Source organism: Corvus moneduloides, chromosome 6 (genome assembly GCF_009650955.1).
Source record: "Corvus moneduloides isolate bCorMon1 chromosome 6, bCorMon1.pri, whole genome shotgun sequence".
Lineage (NCBI taxonomy): Eukaryota > Metazoa > Chordata > Aves > Passeriformes > Corvidae > Corvus > Corvus moneduloides.
Window position 1 is genome coordinate 37,187,308 of NC_045481.1, and position 17,499 is coordinate 37,204,806.

The following is a 17,499-nucleotide window of genomic DNA, read 5'->3' on the forward strand; positions in this document are numbered from 1 at the left end:
TTTCTTTCTCTCCACTTACCTACTTCTTTTTCTCCCTTCGACTCCTTCCCTATTTTTAGCCTGTCTCTAATATTGCGTTCCTGTCTTCCTGCATTTCTGGCACACACAAACATTCAGAAGGAGAAGGAAACAGATGTTAATCTCTTCATGTCCTTAGTCCCCTCAAATAGGCAGCTCTGAATTTACTAATAGGATTGGGAGGGAAGCCTGAATGTATCAAGGAAGCCTTTGAGTTCAGACTAAGTGTGTGACCAGGATGGCAGAGAGAAACAGCTCGGGGAGGCAAATCTCCTTTCCCTCTCCCATCTGAGGTGACCATGCATTTGCTAAGATCTTTCAGCAAGAGCTGGGTACGATGACAGAAAATACAGAAGGGAGCCCAGATGTCACAGGGCTGCTTTTCCTGCACTAAAGGCTGGTGCTATTTTACTCCTGTTACAGGACTGCAGCACTTAGTCATTGCCAAGTGCACTTTCTGGTAGGCAAAAGCAGATTACCACTTGGAAAGTCTGGGTCTTTTCTCAGTGCCGTCTCCCTCACTAATCTGCCTGGCTGGAGCAGGCAAACTCAGCAGCATGATAGAGGCAGGCAACATTGTTCAGTACTAAACCTGACATTTGCAGGAGTAAAGATCTGCATCTTTACTAAATTAGGGTAAAGAAAAAAATAAGAAGAAGTAAAAAGACAAAGACGGAAAAAATGTAAAATGGAAAGAAAGGATGATTTCATTCTAACACCTTTTATTTTATTAGGGATTTCATTCTAGATGTTTGCTCCAGTATTTACTTGAACTTGAAATAAAGGCAGGTCAGGCCCCAAATGAAACAGGTGAATGTCTTGGACTTGAAAAGTTAGTGTTGAATCAGAGTTAACATCTTTACCAAAGCCCTGTTTGGCCATGAAACATTTTCTAAAAATTTTTATAAAGACAAACAGTTCCAATAGAAGAGATTGAGAAGAGGCTGTTTGACCACAGTCTGCTGTGTGCATGTGAGAGAACCAGGATCTTGTCAGATGGTCTCCTAAGATCCTAAGTGGTGAAGCTAAGAGGGTGTAACTTCGTATTAGGATAGAATTGTTTGGGGTTGAGGAATGATACTGGAAAAAAAGTCTGGGTTTTTCGATTGTGAAAAAAAATCTGAACCCTCAGTCTGTGATTCTTGCTTTCTAGTCATCCCACACAGGAATTGCTAACAGTCTCCACATACATGCTGTTAATTCCAAAATTAATGTTTTCTTAAATAAAAACTGATAATGAGACATATGATATTTATTTATCTGTGTTTTATGGAAAGCTGTTTTAGGGTTTCACTTGACCTCAGACGTGACAGCTATCACCACATCACTATAAAAATGTGACCACTTCTGAAGATGCTGCTTTCTGTTCACCCACCTTGCTTCATTCTGTTCCTTATGTGGCTTGTAACTTTATATTCCCACCACAGATTGTGTTCTTCCTGGAGGAGATAGATGACTTGAAGCTTCAGTATGAGCAGATGGTCTCTGACCTCCTGAAATGGATTAAACAGAAGGTGGTGGAGCTGGATGACCGTCATTTCCCCAACTCTCTTCAGGAAATGTGGCTGCTCATGGCCAGCTTTAAAACCTTCCGCACTGTGGAGAAACCCCCCAAATACCAAGAGAAGGGCATGATTGAAGCTCATCTCTTCAACATCAGGACCAAGCAGAGGGCCAATAACCAACGGCCATACTTGCCCCCAGAGGGGAAGATGCTGCAGGATGTGGAAAAGCACTGGATCATCCTGGAAAAGTCAGAGCACAGCCGAGGAAAAGCACTGCAGAAGGAGATGCTGAGGCTAGAAAGGCTGGAACAGCTAGCCCAGAGGTTCCTGAAGAAGGCAGCCCTGCGTGAGTCCTACTTGGAAGACATGAGGAAAGTGATCGGGAAGCAGGACTTCTGGCCAGAGAGTGTGGACAGGATGGAGGCTGCCAGTAAGAAGCTGGAAGCCATTGTGGCAGATGTCCTGCCCAGGAGGGAACGCTTCACAGCTTTAGATGAAATGGCCACCATTATCAGCCAGGAGAACTATCATGGCAAAGATCAAATCTTGCAGAAGTGAGTGATGGTTGTGAGGTTTTGTAGTGGTGGAGGTCAAAATTAGTTGAAATTCTGTGGTGTAGTGGAAGAAAATTAGTTATAACTGTGAATCTTGTCTCTGCTCCTCATGAGTAGAACTGTCAGGAATTTCTTCTACCTGTGAACAGTTTCAGCAGATAAGGCAGACGCTTCATCTTCAAAATTCTGATTTTTTTCCTTGAATGGTCAAGTCCTCAGACTGATTTAGGGCGAGAAATAATTTTGGGTATTTTTGTTATATATGAGAATATACCTAAAAATCTCTACCAAATATTCCATCTGCCATCAAAATGCTTAGAGAGATACTTTTTTTTTCCCCAAATCAACACATTTCTATTTCAGTCTGCAATTTGGGGAGATGCAGATTGGTTAAGGCAATTGGTTAAGTATTCTCAGACTTATTCAATTTTGGAGCAAATCTTGAGAAATTATAAATTCTCTGATTATCTCATGTTATTATGTAACCTGATTTGTGAGTATCTAAGGATGCCATATGAATAACTTCTCTTGTGGCATTTTAGTGGTTTTCTAAATTAAGACAAAAGCAGGACCCTCTGTGAAAACTCAGAAAAAGAGTTATAAAAGAGTAAATCAAACTGTGAGATCAGACTGTGACTTATTATGTGGTTTAGGTTGAAGTCTTACTTTAAGCAGCCATTTCAAGACCACTTCTTTGTTTCCAAGCCTTTCCACTGTATCAAGGAAAAGCACTGTAACAAAGAAAAGGATGTTTTATGAACATTCTTAAAAACAACATCTAAATTTTAAAAAGTCAATGACACTTGATGTGCTAGTCAAACCTCCTATAACAACATTGCTTTGACCTGCTTTGTGTTCCTGGCCTGTCCTCTTGCACTGATGTCAAGAGTCGTGTGTGTTCATTTAGCTCCTCTAAAGCCGCAAGCACTGAGAATCCTCCAGTGCTGCCCAAAATCTTTGGTCCAAACTGGTCATTTCTTTCTCTTCCTTTGTAGGCAAAAGAGCATTTCAAAGCAATGGCAGGATCTCCTGGATCAGCTGCAGAGAAGAGAGCAATCCCTGGGAACAATGCAGGAAATTCTGGGCCTCCTGAGGGACATAGATGCCATTACAGAGGAGCTGAAAGAGCTGCAGGTACAGAGCCCTCTCCACCAGCACACAACTTGCAGTACTGCCAGTGTGTGTCCCCATGTTCCAGGGACTGTCTGGTGCCAACAGGAGATAAGCCTATCAGCTATAGAAAAATACACTATTTTTACCTAGATGCCTAACTGAGCATTTCAGTTCATCATCACAGGTAACTACACAAGAAAAAACCAGGCTTTGCTATAAGGAGTTTCCCTAATCAGAAAGCCAGGTATCCTACTACGTGGAATGCACTACAGGTTCGAGTTACACAGTAAAATAAAGACAGGAAATAATATTTTCTAAATTTACAAGTGCAAAAGCAAAAGTGGAATAAAACCATCTTCTGTTTCCATTCCACGTAATTCTTCTGAATTAGCTTCTGGAAGTACCTGCAGTAATTATACAGATGGGAATTAGCTCAGGCTTACAGGTCCGTAAGATCATGAGAAAGGAAAGTTCCACTGTAAACGCATAGTGATTGCTCTTAGAAAGAATTTCCAACTGTTACCAGAGTGTCAGAGTGCAAATCTTCTCTTTAGCATGAGAAATAACTGGGTTCATATTGATTTTGTAATGAAAGGAAGTATGTATACATCCTTTGCCTTGAAGACAGAAAAATCCTTATGACTACAGGTTGCCTTGTACCCAAGCTGAAAGAGTAACTGTGCTATATGAAGTTGTGAATTTCGAATTAAAGATAAGAGCTATCTCTAAGTTATAAATATTTCTGTCCTAGTGTTAGGAGACAAAGAACATCTAATGGTAATAGTGTCATTGGAACAACAATAGCCTGAGAATATGGGAAAAGATTGGTATGGAAAGATAGTACCCTAGGATTAGTAGTTGTATCCATCGATACAACTAGAAAGAAGACAGACTGGTAAGAGGTTGTCATCAGTAACCAATTAAATACTATAAAGTACTTATTTTCATTATTTAGATAGACAAGTAAGCTCCTCAAATAAAAGAACATTGCAGTTAGGACATACCATAGAATGGGATATTGTAGAATTCTTCAAATACAAACTGTGAATCAATCTGCCTACAGATGGGTCTATAACAAAGGGATATTCATTGTGTCTGCAAATTCTGAGGCCTTGAGTGCTTAATCAGAAGAAATATCTTAGGTGCAAAAACAGATGCTTATTTGATGAGCCTTTTACTTGCACTGAAGCAGATAGAAACTCTGAATTGTTGCCATTAGCTTGTGGAACTGAAAGAAGAGTGTAATTTCTCTAAATAGGCAGCATTTTAGCTTTACCTAACTGACATTCTTGGACATTTAGAAGCTATGAGAGAAAACAGGAACCTTTCAACTGATTTATTTGCACTGAGACCCTGGATGCACTCTCTGAAAATGCCTTTTTTTTCTTCTCACTTTGTTTGTAGGTGCTAGTGAATTCCCAGGACTGTGGGAAGCAGCTCCTGGAAGTAGTAGATTTGCTGCAGAATCACAACTTGGTTGACTCGCAGATCTCTTCCTATGATGGCAGATTGTCACACATCACCCAGAGGACAGCAGAGATCAGCAAGGACAGCACAGTTAAATCAGAATTGCTTTATGCAAAAGTTCAGATGCTTCGTCAGCTGTACCAGAAACTTACAGCTCAGAGCAAGTCACGGTAGGGCTGTAGTTGTGGCTCTGTTCTTCCTGATTAGGTTGCCCAATCTTAATTCTTTAATCAGAAGGCACAGCTCCCCAGCATTTGAAAATTTTTCATTTCTCTAATTATGAAGACATAACAAAAACAACTCGATTGTCTTGACTGCAATTGACTGAAAGGATCGTTCACTTTCATAGATGAAGATTAGCTGAATTCTCAGCATTTATTAAAACTTGCTTTATGAGAAGTCTGAATAGAAAATTATTATCTCCTCATCTCCTGGAGAAAGAAGGAAAAGTAATTTTGTTTCTTTGTCTTATTCCATAAATATGACATAGTATATAACAAAGAGGAACTGAAGGCATTCAAATTCTGGATTTCTAAATTTTTCTTTGATTATTCTACCACTGTCTTCATGGAGTCCTAATTCTGACTGTCATACACTGTTTCCCTCAGTAAATCTCAGCTAGAAGAGGCTTTGAAGCTTTTTGAATTCTTCCGTGACTGCAAAGAAGAAGAATCATGGATCTCTGAGAAATGGAAGCTGGCAAGGATGACAACATTAGGGAAAGATGTCAGCCAGATCACAGCCTCTATTCAGAAGAACAAGGTATTGTACTTTGCTGCTGCTGCCTTGTCTTTGTATTAAAGCGAGATTTTAGAACATCAGTGTCTTTCAGTTCAGTCAGTGCAGCACTTATAAGAAAGCTGTCACACTAATCCTTATCTCAAGTGTCATGATCAGAGTTTTGAATTTTAAAAAAATGTACAGGGTAGGGATTTTTTTCCGAAAGAGGGGAAGGAAGGGGTAGAGAAGGAATATGCTCCGTACTGGACTAGAAGTGGGGTTTCTTGTGAAGACACTGGCTTCCATATTAGCTAACATTTGATGGGTGAAAAAAAAGGTTGCTTGTTTCCATGTTTCTCACCTTCTTTTCCTGGCCAAGAGAGATGAGCGTAAAGAGAGAGACAGTGAAAAGATAAGACATGGGTCTGGTCTCTTGGAAATGTATGCGTGACAGTAGCAGAGAGTAGGATCCACTCTTTTCTCTTGGCTGGTAGGGAATGAGCTGTGCTGACATGTTTCCTGTCCTTGTGCTAGGCTCTTGAAGCAGAGTGCAATTCACACAGGGCCATATGTGCAGATGTGATGAGGAGGGGCTGGGAGCTGAGCCAGAAGAACCCCATGCACCAGGACGACATTCTGAGGCAGACAGACAACCTCCAGAAGCTGTGGCAGCAGCTCCAAGATGAGGTGGCTGATCGCAAAAGCCGCCTGCAGGCAGCAGCCCTCATCAAACAGGTAAGAGGGTTCTGCTGGGGTGTGTGGTAGGGGGGACATGGATGTGGCTTAGTTCTGCCCTGTGCCCCGACCTGGAAGGCAACAGAGGCAGGAAAGCCTTCACCTGTTGCTCTACAAAAAGATCTCTGGCAGTGAAGTCTCAATCCTCTGGCAAGCCAGGCAGGCGGGAGATTTGAGCAGCTGGGAGTTGCTCTAAAGGTAAAAGTGCTAATAGAAATAACTCACATGATAGTGCTAATGCAGAGTCTTTTTAGAGGGTGGGATCAGGTAGCTGTGTGACATATTTCTAAAATGAAAAAAAATTCCAAAGACCACCAACAAAATAATGTGTTGTAAGACTTAGATTGACCATGAATTTCACAAATCCTGCAAAGTGTTTGACACTTCCATTATGACCAATGGTTTTATTCCCGCAAACATTCACACATCTGCAAATAAAGAATTTGTATAAAAGCAGTGTTCTTAAATCTTATCACATTATCTCAGGCATTCTCATTCTCCCCTTCTTAAGAAGATTTTGCTCAGTATGTTGTTTCCATGAAATGTTTGAACAAAACTGAACAGCTTTTCTCTTGAGAAAGTCTAAATTTTCTCTTCTCTCTAGCAAGATTAACACCATTACGGTGTTTAAGTTCTTTCTTTGTCCATCTTTACTATGTGTTTTCTTTTTTTTTCTGTTGTACCTTTATTCTATACCTAAAAACCTTGTTTTACTTTTCTACAACCATAGCCAGGCAGACTGCAAATTCTGGAAAATAGTAAACTTCTGTTGTAGACCAAATTCATTGCTTGTTCCTTAAACATTTAGAAAATATCTGTTGGTATTACATTGTGCCTACTAACATCATACATTGTTATGTATGATGCTGCTGTTATGCACCATGAAGTTTTAGCTAGTTAGGAGTTTTTAAAGAGCTGTATAGGCAATCCTTGAATCTCTTTACTCACTGTGATTCTGTGAATTGTCTGTGTTGTGAGCATGAAATACCTCACAGGTTTAGAGCTACCTTATCCATAGCTTTCACAACACCTGGAATTAGCCTTACAGCTACAGACCTAATGGTGTTTCTCCTTACTCATAATTTTACAAAGAGGAAGGAGCTGGATATGACACTTTCAGGATGAATCCAAGTGTTTTTTTCCCTGTGTTCCTTCAGTACTTTGCTGACATCGATGAAGCAAACTCCTGGTTGCGAGAAAGGCAGCCCCTTCTTGCCAGCAAGGACTATGGCAAAGATGAATCAAGTGCTGAAGCACTGTTGCACCGTCACTTGCGCCTGGAGAAGGAGATTGCAGCCTATTCCTCTGAGATGAGGCGCCTCAAAGAGCAGGCTGACGTTGCAGCACAGCAAGCTCCAGCTGCAGTAAGTAGATGAGGGATTGTGTCACATTGTGTTGAAGAATGTAAACAAAATGGGTTTTCAATTATTTATTTTTTATTTGTTTTGCCAAAATAGAATATTCCAAGTTAAGTTTTTTACTAGAATTGAGGCAAATTTTTAGGTGACAAAGAGGGTCCTTGTCTGCTCATAACACACCTAGTTAGTATTTTTTGAAGCCCTAGAAATATTCTCATATATATTAGTTCCCTCTACTGGTCCTCATAAATACATTCTCAATCTTTATTCTCATAAAATTACTAATTTCAATAATCTTTAAAAGCAGACATTTAACCAAAACATCCCAACAAATTCTTTTGGTACCCTAATGTAGTGAAGAGCTATCCCACAACTCCAGAAGCAATTCATACCATCCCTTATTTTTAAGGCAGATGAGATGAAATCAATCTCTTCAGGTGCCCCTCTTTTTCACTGACTAGAAAGGGAACTTTGGACTTGAGATCAGCTCATTTAATAACAGAATTCAGGGAACATGAATGAATGAATGGCATATTTCATAGCTTGCTTCTTTTAAATGTCTATATTCACTCAATGTTTAGCCCAATAAATTTGAGAGCAGTGGGCATCACTTGTGGTCTTTACTTCATCAATCCAACATTGTTACTAGAAAAAAATTTTATTACTTTGCTATGAAATGTGAAAAAGCACATGACAAGATAGTGTTGATGCACAAATAGAAGTATTGATTCACAGGTTTTGAAACTGGAAGTGTTCAGGTGCTAAAACATCACCACAAAGAGAATCATGAGCATAGTCAATTGTCTTGCTTTGTTGGCACTTCTAAAAATAAAAAAGAGCCCTTACAACCAAGCAAATTTGATTTGGGCAGAAAATGAGAATTTTTACCCAATCCATATATTTTAAAATGAGCTAAATTAAACTTCTTCTTTAAACAAAACCAAAATGTTTTTCAGTTTTTTGATTTATTTTTTCAGAATAGAACAGTGGAAACAGTTTCCAAAAAATACTGGAAGTTTTCAGTTTCAAGGGTCAGAATGTTGTATTTGAGCTATCAAGTCCAAATTTTCCTTCCATGTGAAATTTTTATCCAAATCAGAAATTTACATCCATTGATTTTGTTAACATTTTTTTAACAGATGACAAAGAGGGAAGCCCCAAGTGACTTAAATCAAAAGACAGCTAAGCTGCCATTCAGTCGAACCTGGGCAACATCTGAAACTGCATCCACTGGAACCTCAAGTCCAGATGATCATTTTCTTCCAGAGAACATCTGGAAGACCCAGGAAGAAATAGATTCACTTTACGAACATCTACAGAGCATGGCTGAGGTATAATATCCCCTTCTGCTTTGCAGTTCATGGAAAAGTCAAGTCCAAATCAGTTCAAATTGAAATTAAATGCTGTGCTGGCTTCTGCTTTTCAGTTCAATAATGTGCCTCATCCTCTTAATTCCTGTAGGGCTTCAAGGTTTGAGATTATCATTGAAATTTTATATCAAAACACAATTTATGTCAGCAAATTTTCCATTTACAGCCCAGTATTTTTAGTCCATGAAGAGAAGATTCTTTTGTATAATCTTCCCCCCCCGCATACACCCTTTAATGCTTGCTTGCTGTAGCTCCTAAATCACCGGGCTGTCTTGCGTGACACCAGAAAAAATAAACTGTAACCTGCATTTTCAATTTGCTACTTTTCACTACCAGCTGCTCTAATCATGCCCTAAAGACCAACACAAACATGCTGTATGTGACTTTTACATATTCTAGAGACCACTGCCTTAAGTCTTCAGCCAGCAGCAGCAAGTAGCACAGCAGCCTCCCTGCCTGTCTGGGGGCTGAGCACTCTCCAAATTATTCTCTTATACTTTTAAACCTCTGTTGCTCTGGGAAGAAGAATTGTGATCTTAAAATTTCATGTTCTATTCTCTTCCAGTAGTGTCTGGGAAAACTACTAAGCTACCACCTGTGTATTGTAGCTTAAATGCAAGGATCTTTTTTCTGTTGCTACAAATGGTAAGGAGTTATTACAGCAATAGTTAAGTCTTCATCTGTTTTACAGAGCAGAAAAAAGGCTCTGGAGGAGATGATTGGATATTATCGCTTCTGTAGCTCTTGTGAAGAATTTCAGTCATGGATGAGAGATAAAGAGAACATTTTCCGGACTCTTCAACCTCAAGCAGACAATGTGGAGGTCATGCAGCAGAAATATCAGGTACCCCTTTTTTCCTCTTCACAGATGACACCTTTTAAATCAAATTGGCCTTTAAGAGAAAAGATGAAGTTGAGAAATGATGTTTTGAGAGCCTTTTCATTAATTTCAACTTAGAGAGTCCTGCATAGATCAGATATTTCTTTTGTACAGACTATGCCAAATTACTGAAGCTGATGTGACTCTGTCCCTTTATATTCCTGTGAACATGGTATCCTGTACAAATATCATGGTACAAAAGGATTCTTTCTGTGGTTTATCTTATATCATTTAAAAAAAGTACCCAATTATGAAAAAATCCGTCAGTGCACTTGTGTCCCAGTGGAGTGGGACATATGTTCACAGATGTAATGTGCACACCAGGGAGGTCAGGGGGCTGCATGGGACTTGTGTGCACAGATGTGCATGGAGTCAGCAGGCAGGCAAATGGAGAAGCCAACTGTGAAAGTGGGACATGAGTGGATATAAGAGATTATTGAGAATTGTGTCCACAGAAACGGAAACCCCCCAAGTTCTTGATTCTTGTATTTTTCCATTTTAGAGATTTTTAACAGAACTGGCTGCGGGGAAAGGCCAGCTGGAAGACATTGAAAACTTAGCTTCTAAATACAGAAAGATCAGTCCCAGCAAATATTTTGAGATCCAGACTTGGATGGAAGAGATCAACATCAGGTAAAAGTGCTACAGATAAGCAGAGAGTTGCTCATGGGGGCAATTGGAGAGCTGACCATTCATATCCCTTCTAGACAACAGTGCCACCAGCAGGAAATGGGCAGCCCTCACCTGTCTGTAGTCTGGCCCTGAGCCCAGTGCCATGTCTTCAGGACTGAGGAGTGCTCCTAGGACCCTGACACCAAGTCACTTAAACTGTAGAAATTTGTGTGTGCATGTTAAAGCACAATGTGAATTCGTCCACGGGTGATAGTGATGTATTCAGAGTAGTTCTGCAGCACTGCAGCTGATTTGGTTACTTAAGCATCAGGGTGAGGACACACTTCACAAATCTTGAAAGGAACATCAAACCATGTTTGACTTCACCAGGAGTATTTAGTACCTGTTGTGAATGCATTCCTGGCACCCTGTCACTCAGTGGGCACACCCAGGTCCTTACTTTAACCATAGTTGTTTATTTGCATCATGTTCAGAGTGTCCTGGCCACCTGAGCAAGGTCCCCTTGTTTGAGATGGCACTGATACGAACTTTGCTGTTGTGAGGGAGTGCTAGTTTTCACCCCTGCCCAGCCTACTTAAGTCCTGATAAAATCTTTATACAAGACTTTTTCTGAACAGAAAACAGATATCGTTCATGTATAACAATGGCTATAAATTTTTATCTGTCTTCAAGATGGCAATGCATGGAAACTCTGAAGGAGGAGAAAGGCTCTGAGCTGATTGGAGTGGCTGATGTGAGGACATTTCTTCAGGACTGTCAGAGCATAGGAGTGCTACTGCAAGACAAGATGGTCCAACTCAGGGATCTGGAACCAGGGAACTCTCTTGCTGGACTGGAGTCAGACAAGCGCAAACTGTACACAATTGAGAGAGAGGTCTTGGTGATAGAGAGGAAAATTGAATACTTGAGGAGTGTTGCAAAATCGTAAGAAACATTCTCTTTGTTTCCACTTTCTTTGCTAGTTCTCGAAGATCATGCTGTAAATTATGGCTATAAAGAGAATGAGTAGCTTTTAAAGTTTTTCTTTCTAGAAACCCAAAGAACTCACTTGCCTGCTGGATTGAGCTGATTTCTCTTGAGTGTGGCTGGGTGACTAGGGAGGTGTTTGTTTCCAGACTTCACAGCTATAAGAGGATGAATACCAAAGGATTGTTTGTGGCTCTAAAAAATTATCTTTACTAATGTGAGTTACCTAATTCAAAATGTGGAGGTATCACTTAGGTCCTGAAAGAGGGTAATCAGGGGAAGTAAGGGTGATGGTAGGAAAATAGCAGATAACTGTGCACAGGAGTTCAAATTTGAAATATTAAAGTTTTTTACTTCTTTAAGTTTTCTGCACACTCACAATGGGAATATGTTGCCTTAGCTGACTTTCTTTTTAATGGAACTGTTAATATCCAAATCCATTCCTTTTAAAGAGTCCTGGTTCAAGCTCTAAATAAGTGTTCATACAGTTGAATGTATTTTATTGAAGGATCAAGGACACCAACCCTGCAGAGAGCAGGACCATCACTGAGCAGGTAGAAAACATGGAGAGGCTTCTGGCAAAGCTCAAGCTGGAAATCCAAAAGAAGCGGGACATTCTGCAGTGGGCCCAAAACCGACAGTCCTTCCTGCAAGACAGCCGTAGGCTCCTACTATGGGCAGAGGGCATTCGGGAGAAACTGAGCAGTGAAGAAATGGGTCTGGATGTGGGATCTGCAGAGCAACTGCTGAAGGAACATCAAGACCTGCTGATAGAAATTGGCTCTCAGAATGAAAGGTAGAGAGATTCTGTCAAGGTGGGCAGAGTGTGGTGATATGACAACAGTACTGTGAAAATGAAACATATAAATCATGTATATAAATTGTGCATGAAAGTGATACCGAAATTTTATTCACATGCACTTGAACTTTAGTGACAAAAGGAGACTGCAAACACAAAATCCCATCAGCTTTTGCATACTTATCCTGATGGCTGATGTAGGGGGAGGGAGGAGCTCTATGTTTGCAGTGGTAGAATTCCACAAACTCTCCTGACGCTCTCAGAGAGTGCCATCTGTACTTTATTCCAGTTCCCCCATTTCTTCTCAGGCCTTATACTTCCACTTGCCATCATTTTCAGTTCTTCTTTTGCACTGTTATAAATTTCCAGATACTGTTGGCCCTCTTTTCCGTTTTAACATGAAAACCTGCTTATGTGGGCTTTCAGTCCAGATGGGGAAATCTCACTGCCTCCAGCATGTATCCCTGAGCAATAAAACAGCTGTACTTTGTGGTGCTTAACCAACAGGAAAAAAATGAAAGGGAGGGAAGGAAACTTGGTGTATGGGCACTGCCAAGAGAGCAAAGAGCTGTGATGAAAGAGAATTCATATTCCCTCATGCAGAGAGGTCTCTTTTTTTTTTTTTTTTTTTTTGACTCTGGGAAGATTTCTGCAACTGGAAGAGCTTGGGCGCACAGTAATCCACCAACAACCCAGTAACAGTAGGACCACAGATGTCCACCAGACCATGGAGAGGCTTGCCAAGGAGAACAAAGAGCTGGAGGAAATGTGGGAAAAGCGATGGAAAAAGCTGCAGGATGGCCTGGAATTGCAGAAGTTCAATAGGGAGGGAGACCGTATCAATGCAGCCCTCTCTGGCCATGAGGCCTTTCTCCGGGGGGATGACCTTGGGGTATGTACAGCAGCTGATCTTGTTTTCTCCTACTTCTTCTCCCCATCCAGAGACTAGCAACAATCTTCTTTATTCGATTGGCTTCTTCATTCTTCTGATCACAGCATTTCCATACTTGGGAACCAGATTTTCAGGATCTTATTAACTTCCTTATGTTCTTATTCATCTTAATAAGAACAAAGTTCATTGTCCCTCAAAAAAAAAAAAAAAATTAAAAACAGCTAAAGCTGTGATTTGTTGCTGTTTGTACGTGTCATATGGTTTATATAAAATTGACTCATCCATGGAAAAACAAGGTTTCAGCTTGAACACAGTAATTTTTTTTTCCAGTAAAAATGTAACCTTTTTTTAAATAAAAGCTTTTCCTTTCATTAATTTAAGAACATTAAAGCATACGAAGTGAAAAAACAAATGCACACAATATTCGCAAAATCACTGAAGAAGGAGGTGGCTGTCTCTCACTGCCTATGTTTTCAGCTGAACCCAAAACATTGATATCTTAGGATCAACTGAGTGGAATAAAGTTTTGCTAATTAGTCTTTTGTATTGCTCATCCCTAGATGGGCCAGAGTGCTGGCATAAATTTAGAACACAGATTTTCTTAAAAGGTGAAAATTGAACCATAATGGAAACCTAGAACAGAGCAACCAGATATGTTACAAACCTGCTGCTTGTTTGTAGCCCTTGAACATCCTTGGGCTCATGCAGAATGTACACTGTATCTCCTGCCTGAAAGAGAAGCGGGAAAGTAAGGTCCAATTTTTTTTTCACTGCTACAGAAACAATATGAGCAAGAAAAGTCTTGATCAAATTTTCTTTCTCAAATGCAGGACCATGTAGATGCTGTTCGAAACCTGCTGAAGCAACATCAGGAATTTGAACAACTGCTGATGGCACTGAGGAGACGAGTGGAAGCACTCAATGAAAACGGGGTGAACCTACTAGAGAGCAGGCACTTTGCATCTCATGTGTGAGTCCAAACCTACTCCTCTTTTATTGAGCTTTAATAAATGATCCAGTGTGATCAGGGTGAAGGGAAAAACTTTCTCTGAGGAGAAATTAGTTGACTTCCAATCCACAGTCTGGTGGATGAGGGGGCAAAGGGATTTTTTTTTAAAAATTTAGATTTCCTGTGCTCTCAGAACAAATAGGTGAAATGCTTTAGGTTAAAAGTGACATTTGGCAGACACTAGAATAATTTGTCTTGTATCATAAATTACAGTGATAAAGCTTTCTTAAAGTGAACTCATTAGATGCCTGTAGAAAAAGAATTCCTTCATTCATCAGTATCGTATATCAGAAATATTGTTTGCTTTTAAAAAGTTACTGAAGACTTCACAAGCAAAACTCTTCAGGAGCAGCTCCTTTGTGTTTTTGTCAAAGTTGAACTGTTACCTGTAATTCCTTTTTCTGTGTTAGAGCCACTAGGATCTAGTAAGGGGACCCCTTTGCAAACAAGAATTAGAAATAGAGTATCAAAAGACCATGTTCTTGTGATCATAAGTGATAATGTTTTGAACACTCCCCCCACAAATTTATAAAAATGCCCTTAAGATCTGATTTCTTGCCAGCATTACTACCATCAGAAAGCCATTCCAAAATCTTATTGCACTTACAGCAAAGAGGAAGTTAGTAGTTATTTATAACTGATATAACAATATTGTGGATTATTAGGGGCAGAGGGAGGTTGCAGCATTCCAGTGTATGACTGCAATTCACTAATGTGACACAGCCATACAAGAGGAAAATCCAGAGCAGCTGGTAAGCAATACCTGCTCTCCAGGTAAACCCAACATGGTGATGGGACAGGGCCATATATCCCTTCTTCCTGTCAGCAAAGTTGTTGAAACTAGATTACATTTATATCACAGTCATGACTGCAGCATAAGCAAGGGGAACCAATATTAGTACAGCATTGGAGTTCCTGTTTTTCTTGGTAGTATTGAAGAGAGAATGGTCACTCTCCGGAGAAGGTGGGAGCAGCTGATACAAAGCAACGCCAAGAGAAAACAGAGGTTGTTGGATTCCCTCCAGCTACAGGTAACTGATACAGCACATTCGGTCAGGCATCTGTGAATTTTGAATTTTACCCTTTGTCTTAATATGAGACAAAAACTGCTGAGCATTCCTACTGCAGCTCACTTTCTTTTTGGTTGTGGGACAGAGTTTTGTTCTTCAGAGAGCAGGTGATGCACTGGTGACAAAACTTTAAAAGGTATAACCATAGCAAAATTCCAAAACAAAAATGGAGATTTTGAATGAAATATATCAACAGAATGTTTTTTCTACTGGATAAGTTTATTCTGTTCATTACTTATTACTGTTCTGGGCCTTAATAATGTAGTACAGTTGCTCTGAATTTTGGCACCAAACTTAGCTTTCAGTGGTGAGGTACAAAGTTGTGCTGGAGGATTGGTTCTCTTCTGGTTAAAATATTTTATCCATGATGCAAACCTTCGCTGACAATTACAGGCAACAGATTAGTAAATGTGATAAGAAAGGGATCTATTATGATGTCTTAAAACCTCATCTATGGTTCAAGATCATACTTCTTCATTAGTTAAATCAACTTAATCCTGTTTCTTTTCTGTAAGGAGTTTAATCGTGATGCTGCTGAGCTTTTGATATGGATGGAAGAGAAGTACAAGATAGCGTCAGATGAATCCTATCGTGATCCAACAAATGTTCTACGCAAACTGAAGTGGCATGAGGCTGCTGAGAAGGAAATGTTAGCTAACGAGGAGCACTTTACAACACTGATAAAGGTGAAGGCACTCTGGAGCTAAGTTTTCCATTTTTTACCAGAATTCATAGATGCTGATCTGCTAATAAAGTGATGCACTGTGTTTCTCCAGAAAGGAAATCAATTGATTCAAGACAACCACTATGCTGCAGTTTCTGTCCAGAAGAAGATGTCAGAGCTTCAAAAGAACTGGAAGGAATTGTATGGCAAGATGATAGAGCGAGGTGACAAGCTGAGACAAGCTGGACAGCAGGAACAGCTCATGGAACTGCTGCAGGTCAGGAAGTCATGAGGAACAGAGGGGAGGAATGGTCTAGGAGCCTGGTTTCTCTATTGTGTGTACACCACATAATGGAGGAGAATACTATCCTGATAAAAGTGGTTTTTAAGGTCTCCATTTTGTCTGCAGTCCCAGGAAAGAAACCCCAATATTATGCCATCCAAGCTCACTTCAAAGTTATGATCATGGTAGCAGTGCCAGCAAAGCATCAGGCTGTTGAAGTCGGGCTCAACACTGCATCTTGTGTGCCCATCCAGTACTGGGAAAACAACCCAGACTCTGTAGGGGTCAATGCTGTGCAAACATAACTGCTTGCCTGGAGGCAATCTGGGGCCTGCAGCGATGGCACTGTATTAAGCACATGGTCATCTGGTCAATTTTTTATAACAAGAACAGTATGCTGTGAAGCTGTTTTGAGACCATTATGAATGGAACTGCTGTTGTGTTATAGCTACAATCTGAAGTCTTTGAAGATTGTTTTTTTATATTATGTTGCTGAATATATTTCAAAGAGACTATTCTCAGTGATGTGCTTTAGTGTCTCAGAGAGAAGAATACTCCAAAATAGTTTGCAAAACAAAATATTCCCAGAAGATGTCTCTTAGAGACATCCAGCCATCATATTACCAAGAAAGGACAATTGGATTTAAAAACTGTGTCCAGGAAGCTGTCATAGGAAGGAGTGAGTGAAAGAAAATGTTGTTGAAAGGACAGTATGAGTGTGTAGTAATCTTTTCCTGGCAGGATGCCAAAAAGAAGATTGAAAAAATTGAGAAAATTCTTCAGGAATCTGAGACAGGCCACGATTTGCGCTCCAGCCGTGATCTACTCAAGCAGCACAGACAGCTGGAAAATGAGACACGTGAGCTGGCAGAGAAAATGAATGCCATTGTATCTCATGCAAGGAAAATGGCCACCACTCACTTTGACTCCCAGAGGATTCTGGAAGAAACACAGAAATATCTGAAAAGGTATGGTGTCCGTCTGTTTTTTGTCTCCACCCACCTCCAGTGACAAATAGCATTTTTTATTCTACCTTCTGAACACTTTTCTTGGTTGATTAAGTTTAACCCATACTCAGGAATGATTTCTCCTCCCAGCTGGAGCATAACTATGCTTCGATCTGCACCTACACAGCTGCCTGTTGACCCACCTCAACCTCAATGACTGAACATTGCTCCTTGCTAGCTGCCCTCCTCCTCTAGTCCCTTTCTTATGCACAGGTCATCCACTGCTTTGGAAGAGGTACAGTGATCCAGCATTCAATACATCACAGGACAAACCTAGGACTTTAAAAGTGTAAATAATTTTTTCTCTGCTTACATTTAGTGTTATCATATAGGTCTGCTTGCCAAAGGTAGCCTTCCATAGAAGGGCTCCTTATATGTGCAGCCAGTACTAATCACTGAAATTTAATCGCGAAGAAGTGTCCAGTGTTTTGAAATCTCCACAATGGTATCATAGCC

At 40.2% G+C, this 17,499-nt stretch overlaps 1 protein-coding gene across 1 annotated transcript in view; it reads left to right on the forward strand.

Annotated features, from left to right (window-relative positions):
- The window catches only part of SPTBN5 (spectrin beta, non-erythrocytic 5), a 91,168-nt gene that overhangs the window by 6,643 nt on the left and 67,026 nt on the right, over positions 1-17,499 (forward strand). Inside the window, exons 6-22 of the mRNA XM_032113171.1 lie at positions 1,446-2,077; positions 3,073-3,211; positions 4,595-4,827; positions 5,266-5,419; positions 5,912-6,112; positions 7,270-7,476; positions 8,610-8,801; positions 9,532-9,684; positions 10,223-10,353; positions 11,026-11,277; positions 11,828-12,115; positions 12,764-13,010; positions 13,841-13,980; positions 14,951-15,050; positions 15,605-15,775; positions 15,866-16,030; positions 16,778-17,004. Coding sequence (XP_031969062.1) covers positions 1,446-2,077; positions 3,073-3,211; positions 4,595-4,827; positions 5,266-5,419; positions 5,912-6,112; positions 7,270-7,476; positions 8,610-8,801; positions 9,532-9,684; positions 10,223-10,353; positions 11,026-11,277; positions 11,828-12,115; positions 12,764-13,010; positions 13,841-13,980; positions 14,951-15,050; positions 15,605-15,775; positions 15,866-16,030; positions 16,778-17,004 — 3,632 coding nt within the window. The remainder of the gene's footprint in view (positions 1-1,445; positions 2,078-3,072; positions 3,212-4,594; positions 4,828-5,265; positions 5,420-5,911; positions 6,113-7,269; positions 7,477-8,609; positions 8,802-9,531; positions 9,685-10,222; positions 10,354-11,025; positions 11,278-11,827; positions 12,116-12,763; positions 13,011-13,840; positions 13,981-14,950; positions 15,051-15,604; positions 15,776-15,865; positions 16,031-16,777; positions 17,005-17,499) is intronic.